Source organism: Anastrepha ludens, chromosome 6 (assembly GCF_028408465.1).
Source record: "Anastrepha ludens isolate Willacy chromosome 6, idAnaLude1.1, whole genome shotgun sequence".
In the NCBI taxonomy this organism is placed as follows: domain Eukaryota; kingdom Metazoa; phylum Arthropoda; class Insecta; order Diptera; family Tephritidae; genus Anastrepha; species Anastrepha ludens.
The window spans coordinates 93,539,202-93,558,284 of NC_071502.1; the positions used below are offsets into that span (position 1 = coordinate 93,539,202).

At 38.3% G+C, this 19,083-nt stretch overlaps 1 protein-coding gene and 1 non-coding gene across 2 annotated transcripts; one reads left to right on the forward strand and one right to left on the reverse strand.

Moving 5' to 3' along the window:
- Nucleotides 1-1,004: 1,004 nt before the first annotated feature.
- LOC128867499 (coiled-coil and C2 domain-containing protein 2A) lies at nt 1,005-13,475 on the forward strand. The gene is made up of 9 exons (XM_054108758.1): nt 1,005-3,250; nt 3,320-4,035; nt 4,103-4,338; nt 5,553-5,673; nt 5,753-5,927; nt 5,997-6,716; nt 6,804-7,042; nt 9,593-9,716; nt 13,172-13,475. The coding sequence occupies exons 1-9, from the start codon at nt 1,511-1,513 to the stop codon at nt 13,364-13,366; spliced, it is 4,266 nt and encodes a 1,421-aa protein (XP_053964733.1). The 5' UTR covers nt 1,005-1,510; the 3' UTR covers nt 13,367-13,475.
- Nucleotides 13,476-15,720: 2,245 nt separating this feature from the next.
- Nucleotides 15,721-15,912, reverse strand: LOC128868969 (U2 spliceosomal RNA). Its single transcript, XR_008455186.1, has one exon. It is a non-coding gene; the product is annotated as a U2 spliceosomal RNA (small nuclear RNA).
- Nucleotides 15,913-19,083: the final 3,171 nt, after the last annotated feature.

The window sequence follows — 19,083 nt, forward strand, 5'->3', positions numbered from 1 at the left end:
ACACATTTTTGGAATGCCTACGAAATCGGAAAGCTATTCTACTGATTTAAACGCTAAGGTAACATGCCATTCCATTTTAGAACTTAAAAAAAGTATATCCACAGTTTGCAATTCATTGCCACAATAGTCAGAAGGGAGGGCTTAGGTTGCAGGAACGAAGGGATTTATATCGGGTGGATGTCGTAGATGCCCCAGATCATCAGCTGGCAAGAACTAAAACAAAGAAGGTACGCTGCACTAGACAAGGCTAGTTTACTGGAAGGCTTCCCGCACGATACTAACCACATTTTCACTTGCCCCATCTGACACCTCTCTTCCTCTGGACTCAACCTGTCAAAGCATCAAGTTTCCCCCGGATCTGCCGTGTTGTTGTTGTTGTTGTTGTAGCAGTAACTTCGTTAGGTTGATGGTAGACGAACACAACGCACTGACAGGGTTTAGTATACTGTTACAACAGCAACAACTACTAAAGCAAAAATAAATTGTATATTCACCAACAAAGCAATAGATTGACTTGGTACATTTCCACTTAATAATTGCCAACACCGTCCAGCGAAGTCTATTGAAAGCCCAACCGGGAGTACAAAGGCAGATTGTTTCATTTTCTCAACTGTGGGGCAAACTCGTTACACAACCTTCTTTAGAACAAATATAGTCTGAGATGTCACCGCAAATCGAAATCCTTCAAATAAGACTACACAGTAGGTCCTTATGACCTCTAAAATCTAAGCGAATACACGATTCTATGCTTGCTCTTGTTGTTGTTGCAGTAGTATAAATTGTATTAGTATAAATGTTGTTGTTGCACGTGTGCGGGGAATGGTGTCTGAGTGACAAGTTTGGCGCTTATACCCTTTTTTGGGTGTTTGGCCGAGCTCCTCCTCCTATTTGAGGCGTGCGTCTTGATGTTGTTTTCACAAATGGAGGAACCTACAGCTTTGAGCCGACTCCGAACGAAAAATGGTTTTTTTATCAGGAACTTTTTCATGGCAGAAATACACTCGGGGGCTTGCCATTGCCTGCCGAGGGGCAACCGGTATTAGAAAAAAACCTTTTCTTCATTTTGGTGTTTCACGGAGATTCGAACCTCCGAATTACGAATGGTATTCACGCACCAACACATTCGGCTACGGCAACCGCAACCGAGTGACAAGCCCTTAGCGGGATATAAATCCGGGTAATTCCGGTAACATAGCACCGACTCTCGTGGGAATGTCAGGATTGCTCTGGATCCTTGTAGTGGAGGGAGTTGGTTTGCACAACAACAGTAAAATTCCTCAAAAACAAAAATTGATGAATAATTTCAAAAAGGCTGCCTTAGGAAAAAATTACTCAACCCTTACGATTACTTGCGTTAAGTTATAAAACAATGTTACCTTGGAAACCCACTAAAACGGTAAACAGTTCACCATACACAACAAACACAAAGATAAGATTGTGAAAGCTTCCGCGTGCAATAAATTAAATTAAATTTACAATAAATTTCTAATAAAAACGAAACAAAAACAAAATGAGCGGTAGTCCCTCCCAACGCACAAAGAAGAAACCAAAAGGTAATCGTCCGAAGAATCAGACGCATATAAATCGCACCAAATCGAAGCGCCGCAAATCGCGACCCACACGCGAGTACCAGAATAATGAACGTGAAGTGCAGGTGCTTTTGGAGAACACAAGTCTTTCGATCGACAACAGTCCACAGTCCCGACAAACAGATGAGTTAACGCGCAGCTTGGATTTCTTTTGCCGCACCAGCGAGGAGGAATTGATACCTTCGGCAAGCTCAATGCGTAAGATGGCCTTGAAAAGAGAACTCGTTGAACAGCAAGCGCTTATTGAGGACGGCAGTTTCGACGAGGGAGCTGATGAGGAGGTCATTCAGCGACAGGGTGAGCTCACGAGCACCGATTACGATGATGAGGAAGCGACTAGTGACAGCGCACCAACTGTGTCGCCTTCATCTGCGCAGCAACGCGAGCATACTGCTTCCACATATATACAAATCGATAACGATGTGTTGGTGCGACTGCAAGCGGGTGAAAAATTCATGCCGGACACCGCATTACTCTTCAAACCAACCTCCAAATTGACGCCGGATGTCGCCTTGCTTGCACGTAGTGTTGGCGACGCGTTAGAAGACGGTAAACCGCAGCCCTTGCGCGCCAACACCTGTCGCATGCTGAGTCGTCATCAGGTAGAGCAACGCGCACGAGATAAACCGATTTCCAAAGTATTAGTAGAACAGCTCAAGCGCGCACAATCAATGGGATCACTTTACATGAAAGATCGTACACTTTATCGCAGTTTTTGCGCGCATAAATTCCATCCGATCTTCTGCGAACCGACGCGGCAACCAGTTGAGATACCCACACGTAAATTTGTGCGCATTTTCCTGAAAGAGCTACTCTTCACCGCGCATCCACAGCTGCTGGAGGAACATCAGCTCTCGAATGCATTGGAAGAGCTCTATGCGGAGCATGCACAGCGACAACAGCAACGTATTTGTGAGAAATTGCGCGCACAGCTGCAAACGGAGCGTCGTGTAGTCAATGAACTGTTGCAGCGCGAGTCGAACAGCGACGCTGAGCTAGATTCGGCGGCAACAAAGGAGCGACGTGCGCGTCATATAGAGCAGCAATTGCTGGGTGTGCGCGCACTACGCGACACTCTTTATGAGGAAGAGGCGCATTCCAAGCAGCTACTCAAAGAAATACTCGACACTTGGATGCGTTTGAAGCAATTACGCAAAACCCAAGCATATCAGTGCACGCGTTTCAAATTGCGCATTAGGGTGGAGGATGCGACCAACGCGGCGGAGGAAAGTCAACGCTGGGCGGAACGCTTCGAAACGGATTTGAATGAGATTTATCGTGAGGAACTGGAGATTTACTATCGTACAAAACGACTGTGGAAGACGCGTGACCGGCAGGCAGACATAGCGGAGCTGCCGATCAAGCCACGCAAACCGGACATTACACAGCTATCCACGGAGCTGCGCGCAAAGCTGGCCGAATGCTTGGGTGCGCCGGATGAGCCGAAGATCGACGTGCAACTGCAACGCGTGTGCGAAGATGAATTCTACAATTTGCCCGGATTACGGCGCCTCAAAAGCTTCTTTATGAAAATTTACTTTGATGGCGAGTTTGTAGGCGCCACGGGCAGTTATCGGATTGAACCCGATTTGCGGCTGCCAATGAACGAAGTGTTTGGGATATTTTTGGAACGGCGCATGCCGGAAGATATACGAGTCGCGGTAAAAAGGGCGGCCTTGCCTAGATATATATACATGTTTCTACTTTTTAATGCATTTTTTTTTACGCAGCTTTACGAAAAATTTCGCTTGCATGCAGCGCGCAAAGTCGTCGACATCCAGGTGCCAATACCGCACGCGCTACAAACTGCCGACACCGAGGAGCAACGCGTCGCGTTTGAAACACAAAAATCGATAAATATCAGTGGGCGTCTCACCATACGATTTCACTGCGAGGAGCAAACACAGTTCGGTGCTCACTGGCATGTTCCAAGAACCGCTGTTTCACTTCCAAGCCCAACCAGAAGTCTAGCAAGAGCTCGAGAATGGCATGCGGAGAAATTGCTTGCTCACTTAGATGAAAATGCGCAGCACACTGATGAGGATATGACAATGGATGCAGCCGAACCCGCTGAGACGTCCCCAGAGAAATTGCCCCAAACGTGCACCTTTGAAGAGGAATTGCTGCAATTCTGTGCCATCGAAGAGTTGGAACACAATCGACGCTTCAAATTGTTGCGTTCGCGTTATTTAAAAAATGATGCGCGTACACGTGATTTGCGCTTTATTGCGGCGCTTGATACTGAGATTGAATTCGATTGGTCCGATAAGGAGGCGGCCGTTATCGAAGCGGGCGACTGGATGGATCCTATAGATCTGCACAAACATGAAGGAAAGAAATATCTAAAACAACTCTATGAAGCGATACGAAGTCAGTGTGCCCGTTTGAGCACAGCAGCGGCCAGCACGGAGCAACTGCTAATCGGAGATGTGCCGGCTAGTTGGAGGTACTTTATGAAAAAGGGGTTCTATGAAAATTTGAAATAAATAACTTTCTTTTCACTTTTATTACAGCACATTCTTTCAAGCTTTGAGTTTGATTTTTAATCCTAAACGCTCATTGAGCGCGCCACTCAGCCATCAGTCACCGACGGCGCATGCGCTCGCTTTGGATATGGATATTTGTCAAAACTTCAAAATCGTCTTGAACGTTGTGCGCGCTACCGGGATACCAGTACGCATACCGAGCTCAATGGATAATGAGAGTAAAGAGCGCAGCAACGAGAGCCCAAATATGTTCGTGACTCAGCGTAAGTTTTGCGGGGTGGGATATTTCGTTTGCGCAGCCGAAAAAGGCGAATTTTCCAGAATTTTTTCTGAGAAAACTTTTAAATTTATTGATTTAAAAATTTGTACACATATTCTGTTATCTTTTAACTGCATTCTAAGACTTAGTATTCCTTTTCATTACCAAAGTCAAAAAAGTCGATCGTTCAAATTCCAAACGCTAGATGAACCACCCTGTACACCAGCGGTTTTCTTACTGATGCTCGTTAACCTCCGTTGGGCACCCGGGACTGGCCAGACTTGACCTAACTAACGGCTTCAGCTTCCATATAGCTTCCTAAAATTCAATTTTCTATCTTTTTATGGATATAATCCATTAAAAAGAATCTTCGTACAGGAAGAAATAAAGCCAGACCCGGATGCTCAACCGAAGGTTTTAAAAAAGGTATCCAACAGAGTGCGAATGCCGTAATTTGTTATGATGCAAGCCGATGCTTGCTGGATTAACGGATACAGCTACCGAATAAGACGATGACTTTGATATGTTCGGTTTGACTACTGCTATTTGAAAGGCGTTTATTTTTCCTAGGGCTGGTATCCCCTTGACAACCTGCGCTCTACTCCTGGAAGGATGGGCTTTGCACCAACTCAGCGAGAGCTGGGCAAGTACACGAACGCGTAATGTCGCCAAATCCTTCTGGCCATATTTGGGTCGGAGGCGTTCGAGGGATAGATATTCTGAGGATGACAAAATCTCAGCTCTCAAATTTTGTTTCATACATGCCGTGAGACTCGGAATTACTCGAGTCCTTTTTGCTCCAGGTATATAGAGGATGAGGTGGAATCATCTCAGCACCTGCTTTTTAGCTGCCCCGCTCTCGCAGGACTAAGATTCAAGCATCTTGGTTCTCACTTCTTTTCTACGCCTGCTGACATAGCAGGTCTTGATATCAAAAATCTGATGAACTTCATTAGCAGCATAAAACGGCTAACACAGCCGCAAATTAGTCACCGTTCATAGTCCATAAATACTCAACCCCCCCCCACCCCTCTCCTTTTCGTCCTATCGTTTTCACCTCTTTTTTTTCCCTTACAATGGTATCACAAAGGATGAACCAAACTTCCTTCGTCCAAGTGGACCCACTTTCTGGGCAACCATCACAAGGTTAGGTTGTAACCTAACCTAGGGTTTGTAAATTTCTAATATAGTAAAAAGTCGTACATCTTATGCTTTCAGTTTATAAATACTCCAACGTCCGTCCTTTCATCGCTTTAAGCTACAAAGATAAATTTTGCCGCTCACTTACCGTCGAGGGCTCAACTCCGACATGGAATGAGCAGCTCATTTTGCAGTTGAGGTAGTTTACCGACCACTTGAACTTATTTTTGTCTTTTTCACCCAACGTCCTCTTATATCTTATATGCATAATATATTAGCGGTAGCTTAACTGATCTCCGCGATGATCTCAAGATTTCGCTCTTCGATGAAGTAATCGAGAATCATGTTAACGACGATCTTAGCATCCGGAATGTGGATATTTATCAGCGCATACAAACAAATTGGTTGGGAGAATATCGCTTCCCAATCCACGCACTGCTGGTGCAACAAAAGGTATCTAGGATGTGTGAGGCTGAGATGCCATTGATGCAACAACTATCTGCATTCTCTCTTAATTTCCAGCTTGAGGGCGTCATCGAGCTCAACACACCCAAAGTGCTGCTCGGCTACAAACAGCCTACGTTGGAGCACCTCACCTCTCAAGCCGATGTGAATATAACTATCGAACAATTCCCAGAAATAAAAGAAACTGTACGTCTTTGGTTTTACATGAGCATTGAGCCGCTTGTAACGCTGCCGCGCATAAATATCACTTGCCTGGAGTGTGCTGAACTGAAGGAAGTGCGTCATCATCTGCAACAGTGGTGTTTGCAAGTGCAGGAGCTGCGTCCCCAACGTTACATTGAACCATTGGTTTGTACGGCGGAAGGCAAACGTGTATGTTTGACGCGTCTCTTAGAGCCAGTGCCGCTGCCATTGGAGGCGAGCGAACAGCAATTGGAGTTGGCTTGCCGTTTCGTCTCACTATTGAATGTGCTGAAGGGCTATGATGCCTGCCTGCCCTTCGAAGGCGTTTGGTTGAATAATCAAAGTGTTTTGGATACCAACTGGGGTACGGTAAAAGATTTGGGTGTGCTGCTATGCAATTTCCTGCTCAGCATTGGTATGAACTGTTGGTTGGTACTTGGTCACGCCATACCATATGGTGAGTGCACCTTTGTATTATATAGAAGTGAAGAGGGTGAGCTGCAGCTAATCGATCCCTGTAACGGCAAGCGTTATGGCACACGAGACGTATTCTGTCCATTGAATAAGATTTGCCTTGTGGTGGCGCAGGACAATGTGAGTGTTCATATACACGGATATGAAAAGGCGGAACTATGTCTAAAAACGAATTTTCTTCTTTTGTTTTTTGTCAATTATATGCAGTTATATTGTAACATTCAGGCGGAATCGCGTGTAACAATGACCAATTTCAACTTGAACGACACGTCCTGTTGGCTGCCCGCCTTCAGCAAACGCAGTCCGGCTCCTTTGGGCGGCATACAAAAATTGAACTATAACTACCAGCTCTCTTTTAACACTTTCGAATTGAAGCGAAATATTGAACGCAAGATAATGAAAAAAGTGAATTCGTGGCGAACAATGCGTAAAACCATTTGGAATCGGTGAGTTGGAAATTGAGCCTCTAGTCCCTGTCGTTATTGTTTAAAGATTCATTTAGAAAAAATTGGTTTTATAAAATAGCAAATTTTAGACTTTTCTCTAGCAAACAAACGTTTTTCAGTAAGAGCGCTTCAACTTTTTTTTTGAATAAAGCACAAACGGTTTGACTTTTTAACTAATTTTTTTTTTATTATCGAGTTTGAACATATATGTATGTACATTTAAGTATGAAATTCGATTTCTTTTGCATGACCACCGCGTGCACGTTTTACGAAGTCCAACCGTTGAACCCAATTTTCGACCACTCTTTTGCATAAATCGGCCAAAATTCCAGCAATTTCGCGTTCAATATTGGCTCTGAGCTCACAAATCGTCGCCGGCTTGTTACTGTAGACCAATGACTTCACATAACCCCAAAGAAAATAGTCTAGAGGCGTCAAATCCCACGAGCGCGGCGGCCATTCGACCGGTCCATTTCTGGAAATAATGCGCTCATCGAACTTACTCTTCAACAAATCAGTTGTAGCGTGTGCTGTGTGGCTTGTGGCCCCGTCCTGTTGAAACCACATGTCGTCTAACTCCATACCATTCAATTGCGGCCAAAAATAATTGTTTATCATGTCGCGGTATCGATTTCCATTCACAGTAACGTGGCGATCGTTCTCGTCAACGAAAAAATATGGGCCAATTACGCCGCCGGCATGTAAACCGCACCAAACAGTGATTTTTTCGGGATGCAACGGTGCCTCATGAATCACATGTGGATTGCTTTCTGCCCAGTAACGCATATTTTGCTTGTTGACAAAGCCATTGAGCCAAAAGGGAGCTTTATCACTAAAGATGATTTTTTGGAAAAAATCTGGATTAAAGTAGCTGCAACAGAACGATTATTTTCATAAAAAATTTGCACGATTTGCAATCGTTGCTCAAGTGTGTAGCATTCCATGATGAAATGTACACTAATGAAGTTTACAAATAACAAGCGAAAAATAAAAAAATATTGCTTCGTTCGCCCTCCCTATCGGAAAAAAGTTGAAGCGCACCTATTGAAAAACGCCTTAAAACAGTTTAACTAATTTAAATTACAATTAAGTCTTTTCCTAAGTAATAAAAAAATTGCTTTATATAAATGTAAGAGTTTTTTTACTTAAACATTTTTCATCTTTAAAATAAGTTTTTTCCTTAAATTAAAAGTAAAATTGTTTAACTATGTTATATATCTGTGGTTACAATCAATAACGAAAATCATATATACAGTCTGCGTCATACGAAAAAAACGGTTTTTTTGTAACTTCAAAATATATTTCATTTTACTTTTTGCTGCGTAATAGTCCCCCTCAAGGGCTACGACGCCAGTGCTAACTCAGGTTAGTGTCGTTCGAGACTTTCCCGTAAACGCAACCAAACAAAAATGAGTGACAAGTGCGTGCAGCATTTTGAGGCGGTATTTTTATGGAAACAAGAAAATGACGTCACAGTAATGGACTGGCCTTCCAGTCCCCAAACGCCAACACATTGAAAATGTGTGCGGAATTGTGAAAACGCATCTTGTCAGAAGGCTAGTCCACGATTTAAAGCAGCTCGTGCGTCGAGTTCGCAAAATCTGGTCCTCTTGGTCGACGAGCTACGCAGAAAAGCTGGTTCAAAGCATGCCGAGAAGATGCCGGGCTATACTTGACAACGATGGAGACTACACAGCTTATTGAGTAATTGCGACTCGTAGTTTTGTAATTTTGTATTTTATACTTCATGAATAATGGCGGTTCTTTTTTCTGACACAGAATGTTTACATATAATTGGCGCTTACAACCTTTTTGGGTTTTTGGCCGAGCTCCTCCTCCTATTTGTGGCGTGCGTCCTGATGTTGTTCCACAAATGGTGGGACCTACAATTTCAAGCCGACTTCGAACGATCGATATTTTTTATGAGGAGCTTTTTCATGGCAGAATTACACTCATTTTGGTCTTTTACCGAGATTCGAACCTACGTTCTCTCTGAATTCCGAATAGTAGTCACGCACCAATCCATTCGGCTACGGCGGTCGCCTAACGAAAGTCATACTCTCGAAAAAAATCACTTTCTTGGGTATTTGACGAGTTCTTCCTCTTATTTGTGGTGTGCGTCTTGATGTTGCTTCACAAATGAAGGGACCTATGATTTTACGTCGCGGTAGTTCCGCACCAAACCATTCGGCTCCAGTTAAATTATACAAAACCCCATGCCTGAAGTCAATATGCCTTTATCAATAAATAAATAAAAAAAAGGATGTCAGGGAGGTAAGAATTTCTTGAAGATATAGACTTTTGTTGGTGTAATATGGTAGCATTTGTAACTCAAATCTTCCTTAAATCAACTTAGGTGGCTATTGCTTGTGTCCACAGATAAAATAGAAAAACTTAACTGCAGCTAAGTTTCACAACAAAGCTTTCCAGTTGCTCAGTTAATATCCGTTGGAAATACCGTACAACATGAATACGTTTAAAACCACTTTTCTATTACCAATACTCGTACTAATTGCCATAACCTCAAATTATTTCTTTAACGTATTAAAGCGCTTTTCAACCACGTCTTCAAAGCATTCTTCTAAGCCTGGAGCAACTAAGTACTTCCGGAAACGGTTCATCAACCGAAGCCAAATATTCTGACCAAATAGCAGCCGAGTTTCCAAATTATAAGGTAAATATATTTTGCAAAATTTGAAATAGAAAACTTGAAGTAGTCTGCAAACTGCGGCTAAGCGCCTTAGACTCAGAAGCGGCCTACAGGCTGCGGGTATCAAATACATATCTTAACTCTAATTTAGAACGAACGATAATTTATCAAATATGGTAATATATGCTCTAACCGCAATCCCAGCGTATTCTTCCACCCGAAAGTAGATGAGATGCTGATTACCTTTACGGTTAGATCAAGAATAGATTTTGGAGGACGTTCGCAAGCCACTGTAGTGTTTTGCAAATGACCTGACAAAGAAGTTGCCGCATAGCTCGATTTTAATGTGGAAGAAGAATATCAAAGTTTTTAAGAGCGTTAGAACTATGCGTATTGCGTTCTCTCAATGAACATTTATCATATAACCACCCTGTTCGTGATGCGGCACAATGATTTCAGAGGAGAAAGAAATAGCATCGTCGGTTTAACGAAGAGCTCGCCTTAGATTTTCAGAGGATCTTAAAGTCTTATACCATCTAGGCTCATTGAAAGAAATGGCGGTATTTGCCTAAAGATTAACTTGGTCTATTAGTGATAGAATTCGAAAAAACTTATCATCAAAAAGAGCAAGTATACTGCTACAACAACAACAATCAAAAAGAGCACTAAAGAAATTTCTTTAGAAATCAGCCTATTCACTTCTGTAATATGATACTTTTATACAGCCACAGTGTGTAAGAGCAGGCCAAAAATGATAATCGTGGCTCGATATCGCTGAAATACATACATATATGTATATGCTTTATTTTACATTAAGAAAAAAAAAAATGAAATATGGTGAAGTTATGCTAACAAACAGTTCTACTCCTCGTGTGAGCAGGAATGCTAACTTTGATCTAATTTATATATTTGTTTACTTATAAAAGCTTTTCATGCTTCAGGTTGCAATATTTTAATATTCTTATATGGTGTATATGTAGTAGATATGTTGTATAAGTAGATTAGAAGGCAAATTTAATACTTTCTAAGCTAACTTGGTAGTGAATTGCCATTGTAAAAATTACGTGGAAACGTCATACAAAATTGTTGAAAGCTAAAAATTTCCACGTTTTTTTAAATACATTTCACTTGATACACATATCTTGATATTTAATTTGATTTGTATTTATTTTTTTGTTCAATTAAAAGTAAGATGACTCGCCTTTCATAAATATTTCTTTCTTTAACGTCCTTAGGTAAGGTTAGGTTTGGCAGCCGCATCGCACGTAGAGACAACGATGCCACTTAGACCACGGAAGGGGGGGGGCTACATTTCCCTTTCCATATTGAACCATCCTGAGCTTCTGACAAAGCGTAAAAGGTTGTTGATACCTAAAGTGTATAGATTATCTATATTCGTTAAGAAGTAGGATCTTAAATATCAGTTCCTCCTTCTGGCTAGAGCTGGGCATGTGCAAAAAAGGTGTTGAATTGTTTCCAACTCCTCCTCATTTTTGCAGCTATGACAGAAATCATGCGCCTAATCTCCTTGCATGATTTCCTATGAGACAATATGCTGTGAGGGCCCCTACTAAGATCCTAATTTGAAGTCTACTCAATTTTATAATACTCTTGGACAGACGTAGATTTAGCTTTGGCCATGTTTGCCTAGCAATTTCACAGGTATTGACCCTAATCCATCTTTGATTTGCAGGACTGATTAGTGCATCCTTAATAGGAAGCTTCCAAGCGAGAGGTACCTCCATAAAATTACTTATTAACGTCCTTAGTTTGATACTCATACTCTTTCTTATATTTAACTCTGTTTTGTAATTTTTTTATATAATGTTTTCCCATTAAAAATTATGTGGCAACGCCACTCCGCAAAAAATATTTATTAAATGTACAATATATCAAATATATTATTACTACATTTTTTTTTTAAATCAGCAGAAACCATTTCATTTAGTTATCCATAAGTTTTTATTTCTTAATTAAAATTAAGGTGGCAACGCCATACAAAACAATATTTTTATTAAGGGGGAACGCCACTGTGAAAATTCAAAAAAATTGATTTTTTTTTCATAAATTGTTAGTATAACCACTCAAGAAAATGTGGTAATGGTATGGACACTTAAGTGAGCGCCCGTCGGTTCGGCCCCATAGCGCTTAGATACGATGCTTTATTTCAAACGCGTTTTTCTCGAAACGACTTTTTTTGATACGGTGGCAACGATTTTAATTTTTTTTTTTTTTTCAAAATGTTTGTTATCGCATTGGCTATCGTTGTAAGTAGCCGATTTTCAAAATTTTGAAAATAACTATTTTTTTGGGCCTGTTGAAAATCACACATCGAAATTCAAATCACCACCATTTTGACAAAAAAAAAAAACCGATACGTACAACGATAGCCACTATTGTGTAGATTAATAAAATTTTTGGTTTTTTGATTTCAGATGATTATTCATTGCTGTATCGCTGCCACCAGATGACGTCATTTTTTTAACTCGTTACGTTTATTTACATAAATTAGTCAATTTTAAATATTTTTTAATGAAAATTTACATCAACATAGTTTAATACATATATAATAATTTGCCTTTTGTCCGATCCTCGAATAATCATTACTGCTTACAAAAAAAAATTCCCAAAAATCGACTATTTTTTGACCCCGCACAGTGGCGTTCCCTTTTAAAGTTTTATAAACGCTTTTTGCCTGAAACTATTACATTTAATTTTCTCACAACTTCCTATTTCTCAATGAAAAATTAGGTGGCAACGCCACTCAAAAGTATATTTTTATTATATTCTTAAAAACACCTTTCGCCTGGAACTATTACGTTTAGTTATGTCATAATAAAAATTGGGGGCTACACCATACAAAACTATATTTTTATTAAAGTGTCAAAAACACTTTTCGCCAGAAAACCATTGCATTTAATTATCTCCTATTTTTCACTACAAATTAGGTGGCAACGCTACTGAAAAATATATTTTTATTTAAGTGTCATAAACGTTTTCCCCTGAAACAATTTCATTAAGTTATCTTATAAGTTCGAATTTCTCAATAAAAATTAAGTGGCAGCGACCCTGAAAAACATGTTTTTAAACGTTTTTTGCCTGAAACCATTTCACTTAACTTTGTTTTCAACAAAAAATTAGATGGCAACGTTTTAAAAAACAACTGTTTTTTTATTAAAGCTTTCTGAAAGCAATTGTATTGATACCCATGTTGCAATATTAATTTCTATTTTTTAATTAATTACTCTTTTTGTATTGCAAATACATAGGCGGCGTCACTGGGCTAAAAATATAAAAAATTCTGTTAAATTTTTATTTTATACGGCCTCGAAAATGTGAACTGCCAACGCATTTTAAAATGCATTATAAAAACATATGCCTATTAACACACACTTTTATATTATTTTCACACTCAAAGTTCATTCAATTACAAAAAAAAAAAACTGTAAAAATTTGACTCTTACTTTTATTACTTTCAGATATATGGCTATGCGCTCAACTTTGCCTACACAAATCTAACTTCCATTTCGGAGCGCATCAAATCAACTGGCATACATTTGAATACGGATAAACGCGTGGAATTTTGTTTGGCAACACACATACACATCTACCCCAACAATGTGCTCTCAGTGTGGATATTTCTCATATCATTAATACCAAATCGGCTTAACTAAAACTTAAACCAAGAGAAAAGTTTATGTTTCAAATCTACCGCAGGCAAGTAATTAAATATTTAAGAGCTTATTTTCAGCTAAAAATAAGATTTTTTAACTGAGGTCACAATGAAGAATAGTGAAACTATGTAGATTGAAAGTTAGAAGCAACTTTTAAGAACCAGATGGCCAAACGTTGAGTATCATATCAATTCCCATTCTTAAACAATCTTTATCTATAATTTTTTAAGCGTTCTTAAGCCAAATAAGTAACTCCATATTATAAAAGCAAAGGCTACGGCAGAAAGAATGTGTGCGCCAAACTCTTTTTATAAGCAAAAAATACCAGTCTAACGGTTAGACGCGATAGAAGTGAAACCTTCCGTAAAACAAACTGAGAGAGAATGAGACGAAAGCAGCATTAGGAGCGGGATAATTATAGGTTCATTATAATATTGCTATAAAGTTCATATTTTATTTTCTTCATTTTATTATTATTCATCCTCAATGTTTTCAATTTCAACAAATGATACGAGTGGCTTAGGATAGCTAAAATATGATACAAATGCTCATGATTCAATTATTAAAGGTTTGCTCACTAGTGACATTCGATTTTTGACACTCCCTTCCAAAAGTTGTATTTAAGAAGGTGCATAAAAAGGAAAAAATTAAATCCTTTTTGGGAAAAATGGTAGCAAAATAGTATTTTGTTACTTATATGGAAACAAACGGCGAACGGTTTAAAAAATAAATTTTAATTAATATTTGAATGTAAATAATGGTATAGATAGAAGTGATTAGCGGAAATTGTCAAGTCTAATATTGAAACAAGAAATTATTTCACATAATCCAAGATTTTATTGTACTTTGTGAATTAATTTTTAAATTTAAAACCAATCGCGAAATTTCGCCAATATGAAACTATTTTGTTAAAAATAAATAAAAATTGGCACGTACAATTCTGTTAGGTGTTTCGCCGAGATCCTCCTCCTATTTGTAGCGCGTGTTCCACAATTGGAAGGCCCTACAGTTTTAAGCCGATTCCGGTATATGGTTTTTTATGAGAAGCCCTTTCATACAACAAGTTCTGGCAACTTTTTTATAATGAGGTCTGCAATGTAATCGATTGCGTCGGGACTATTCAATAATTCTCCCTGCTGTAACTCTTTAGCAAACGCTAGCTGCAAAACATGAGTTCATAAGAAATAAAGCTTCGTAAATTCTCCATCTCGATCTCGGATTGCGTCAAATACTCTATCATGTCCTGACTTATGACGGTATGTATTCCATGTCATACTACCATAGTCCTGAACATACCGATGAAAACTCTTGAGCGAGTTGTTGCTCGTAAGCAGTCCATTTTGAAAATGAAATGTTTTTTCTACAAATTTTACTTTTCCTCCACTTTTAGTCAAAATTTCTAGAGCTAGCAACCCAGTGTCTTGCTAAGGGAGCCGATTTGTCAAGAGGGAATGAGAAAGCTGCTTACTGAGCAAACCTTTTATTATTGAATCATGACAAATGCTTTGGTTTCGATGTTGTCAACATATCTTTGAAATACCGCGTCAATTGTTGTTTTTGATCTCATTCTCTCTCAGTTTGTTTTACGGAAGGTTTCACTTCTATCGCGTCTAACCGTTAGACTGGTATTTTTTTATCTGTCGATACTCACGACACTTTTCTGTATTATTTTTCGGCATAATTGCGGTAAATATTTAAAAATGAAAATATTTACGAATATAAAAATACACACGCGGTTGCTATTATGAGCGTCCCCAGCAAAACCTGCGTGACCGAAACTCTAACACAATTACATTGTTTTGAATGTTACAAACACATATGCACGCAGGTTTTGCTGGGGTGTGACCGAAACTCTAACACAATTACACATACATATGCACTCGTATTTGTTTGAAAATCTACTTTTTTTTTTTTGGTTCTCCGTCACCTTTGGAAAATTTGTAAACAGTAAGCAAACTTTATTCATATATTTTTCCTCATTTTTGCATCAGTAAAATTAAACAAACGCCCTAGCCGAATGGGTTGCTGCGTGACTACTATTCAGAATTCACAGAGAGAACGTCAGTTCGAATCTCGGTGAAAACACCAAAATTAAGGAAAACTATTTTTCTAATAGCGCTCACCCCTCAGCAGGCAATGGCAAAACACCGAGTGTATTTCTGCCATGAAAAAAAGCTCCTCATAAACATATCATAAAATAAAATAAAATAACTGTATAAAAAAAATACCCAAACGGACCGAAGAAACAAACTTACAAATTTCTTCCATTTTCGTCTACTTGTATTCATATAAAAATTTATGTCTCTTCCCACCAAAGCTAAATGTATTAGTATATTTCTTCTTGTATTTATTCAATAATTTGGGCCGAAATACCGGCGGTACTGCAATACCGGGCCAACCCGTGGCAGAGGTGGAGCAGGCCCGTAAAACACTCCGCCCATTTCCAAAAATCAGTTTAACATTTGTTGTCCTCCGATGGAGGATCTATCAGATGTTAAGCAGATAAGGACTACACTTTGATCTTAGCCATGATGCAAAGAATAATGAGATGGCGCCCATCGTGGTCCCGTTACTTTGCGCTCAGCGAATTTGACAACTAGTTACGTGATTTTAGCTCCAGTATGGCCAGATTACCATTTTCGTAACTTGATTTAGCTTTTTTTTTTTTGTTATTTTTATTATTTTTTGTCTCGGAGTTTTAGTTCTTTCTTCATGACATTTTTCTAGCTGTTCTAATTAAAATGTCATGTTTATAATTTTGTAAAATATACATTTTTTAATAATTATTTAAATAATTCACTCAGTTTTATTTAGCTTTACTTTTTTTTAACATCTGGTGGCATTGCCCGCGATTGCCGGTGTTGTTGGTGTTCTTCTGCTTTCGGCAGTCAAATCTCTCTCTCGCTACTGCAGAGTTGCCTAGCTTTGGATATAAAAACGCACTAAATGCCCATTTAAAGAAAATAAAACACGAAATTTTTATTGTGTTAAGTAAGAACTTTGTATGCGTGACAAATTGTGTGTAGAATGTGCGTTTTTTTTAAATAAATGTTTTATGCTTATGTACAATTTAATTTATGAGTTTTTTTTGTTAAGCGAAATTCTTTTGTTAAGGGAACGACTTTTTTGCTATATTTGAAGTTATGTAACTAGATAAGGTAGTCTTTTTGTAAAAATGTCAGTATGGTTTCTTTAGTATTTTCTGGTATTTTGTTGCTTATTTTTACTATGAATACACCTCTTGATGCTCTATGTCTCACTAAGGATTGATGACCGGAAGAAACGATTACACCTCTATGGTTTCAATTCGCATTCAATAAATTCAATGGCTTTTTAAAATGTGTAAAAAGGTTTTTAATCTTAAGAAGAGTTGAGAGAGGGGCATTTAATATTTTTGCATAGCCTTAAATGGAGCTAAAAATTAAATTTGCACTTTCAAATTATCAAATTTTATAAGAGTAAACAAATTTTCATTAGCACTAAAATCTTCTCAGAGTGGCCTTTTTCAAACTTCTTTTGTATAATAATACAGTTTTTTTCAACCTAAAGTCTCGGTAGCCTTAAATTAAAAACAAAAAGAAACAAACACCAAACTTAAAAATTGTCGCATTTTCGGTATAAAAAAGCACTAAATTTATTGCGAAGAGCAAATGGTTGGCAATACTGCACAACTCTGCAAACGTGACGTCACGTACGCTCTGATGGGCGCAATCTTCTTTCTATCATTCTTGGATCTTAGCCATAAGGCCGAGAAGCGATAACCAAGAATGATAGAAACAAGATTGCGCCCATCAGAGCGTACGTGACGTCACGTTTGCTGAGTTGTGCAGTATTGCCAACCATTTGCTCTTCGCAATAAATTTAGTGCTTTTTTATACCGAAAATGCGACAATTTTTAAGTTTGTTTGTGTTTGTTTCTTTTTGTGTTTAATTTAAGGCTAACGAAACTTTAGGTTAAAAAAAACTGTATTATTATACAAAAGAAGTTTAAAAAAGGCCACTCTGAGAAGATTTTAGTGCTAATGAAAATTTTTTTACTCCTATAAAATTTGATAATTTGAAAGTGCAAATTTAATTTTTGGCTCCATTTAAGGCTATGCAAAAATATTAAATGCCCCGCTCTCAACTCTTCTTAAGATTGAAAACCTTTTTACACATTTTAAAAAGCCTTTGAATTTATTGAATGCGAATTAAAACCATAGAGGTGTAATCGTTTCTTCCGATCATCAATCCTTAGTGAGACATAGAGCATCAAGAGGTGTATTCATAGTAAAAATAAGCAACAAAATACCAGAAAATACTAAAGAAACCATACTGATATTTTTACAAAAAGAGTACCTTATCTAGTTACATAACTTCAAATATAGCAAAAAAGTCGTTCCCTTAATAAAAGAGTCTCGCTTAACAAAAAAAACTCATAAATTAAATTGTACATAAGCATAACACATTTATTAAAAAAAAACGCACATTCTACAGACAATTTGTCACGCATACAAAGTTCTTTAAGTAACACAATAAAAATTTCGTGTTTTATTTTCTTTAAATGGGCATTTAGTGCGTTTTTATATCCAAAGCTAGGCAACTCTGCAGTAGCGAGAGAGAGATTTGACTGCCGAAAGCAGAAGAACACCAACAACATCGGCAATCGCGGGCAATGCCACCAGATGTTAAAAAAAAGTAAAGCTAAATAAAACTGAGTGAATTATTTAAATAATTATTAAAATATGTATATTTTACAAAATTATAAACATTAGTTTTAATTAGAATAGGCTAGAAAAATGTCATGTGGAATGAACTAAAACTCCGAGACAAAAAATAATAAAAATAACAAAAAAAAAAAATGCTAAATCAAGTTACGAAAATGGTAATCTGGCCATACTGGAGCTAAAATCACGTAACTAGTTGTCAAATTCGCTGAGCGCAAAGTAACGGGACCACGATGGGCGCCATCTCATTATCCTTTGCATCATGGCGATAACCATACACAACCAACAAACTACCTTGTCAATACATTTTCTAATAAACCTTTTGAGAATTACACGCTCACAAAAATTAATGTACGAAATATTTATACCGATTCACTTAAACTGACTTTCAGTATCTAAACCAAAAATAGAAAAGCCAACAAGCAACGGCGAGCTGTTTGATTTCATGTTCGTGCCTGTGTATGTGCATTTGTGCGTTCATATCGCCACAGTGCATGACTCCCAGCCTTGGCTGAGCACAGTAAGAAAATGTATTCGAGCGCAAGAATGATAGAAACAAGATTGCGCCCATCAGAGCGTACGTGACGTCACGTTTGCTGAGTTGTGCAGTATTGCCAACCATTTGCTCTTCGCAATAAATTTAGTGCTTTTTTATACCGAAAATGCGAACATTTTGAAGTTTCGTGTTTGTTTCTTTTTGCGTTTAATTTAAAGCTACCGAAACTGTAAGTTAAAAAAAACTGTATTATTAAAGAAAGAATGTTATAAAAGGTCACTCTGAGAAGGTTTTAGTGCTAATGAAAATTAGTTGATTCTTATAAAATTTAGTATTTTGAAAAAATGGTGGGGAAAATCTTAAATATTTTGCAAATCATATTAAATTGTTCAACCAAGTCGTGGATCTGCACATTTTATAGTGTCTAATATTGTTGCACAGCCGCTGATAAGACTGAACAATGTGTGAATGTGGATTTTAATAGTGCTGATGGAGTTGCGCCAGGAGAAGTGCCT

Bases quoted from the DNA above. Each gene is read 5' to 3' on its own strand.
- LOC128867499 (XM_054108758.1), top strand. From the start codon at position 1,511: ATGAGCGGTAGTCCCTCCCAACGCACAAAGAAGAAACCAAAAGGTAAT. The intron at 5,674-5,752 runs GTAGTTTACCGA...ATAATATATTAG, and splicing joins CAGCTCATTTTGCAGTTGAG to CGGTAGCTTAACTGATCTCC. The intron at 5,928-5,996 runs GTATCTAGGATG...CTTAATTTCCAG, and splicing joins CACTGCTGGTGCAACAAAAG to CTTGAGGGCGTCATCGAGCT.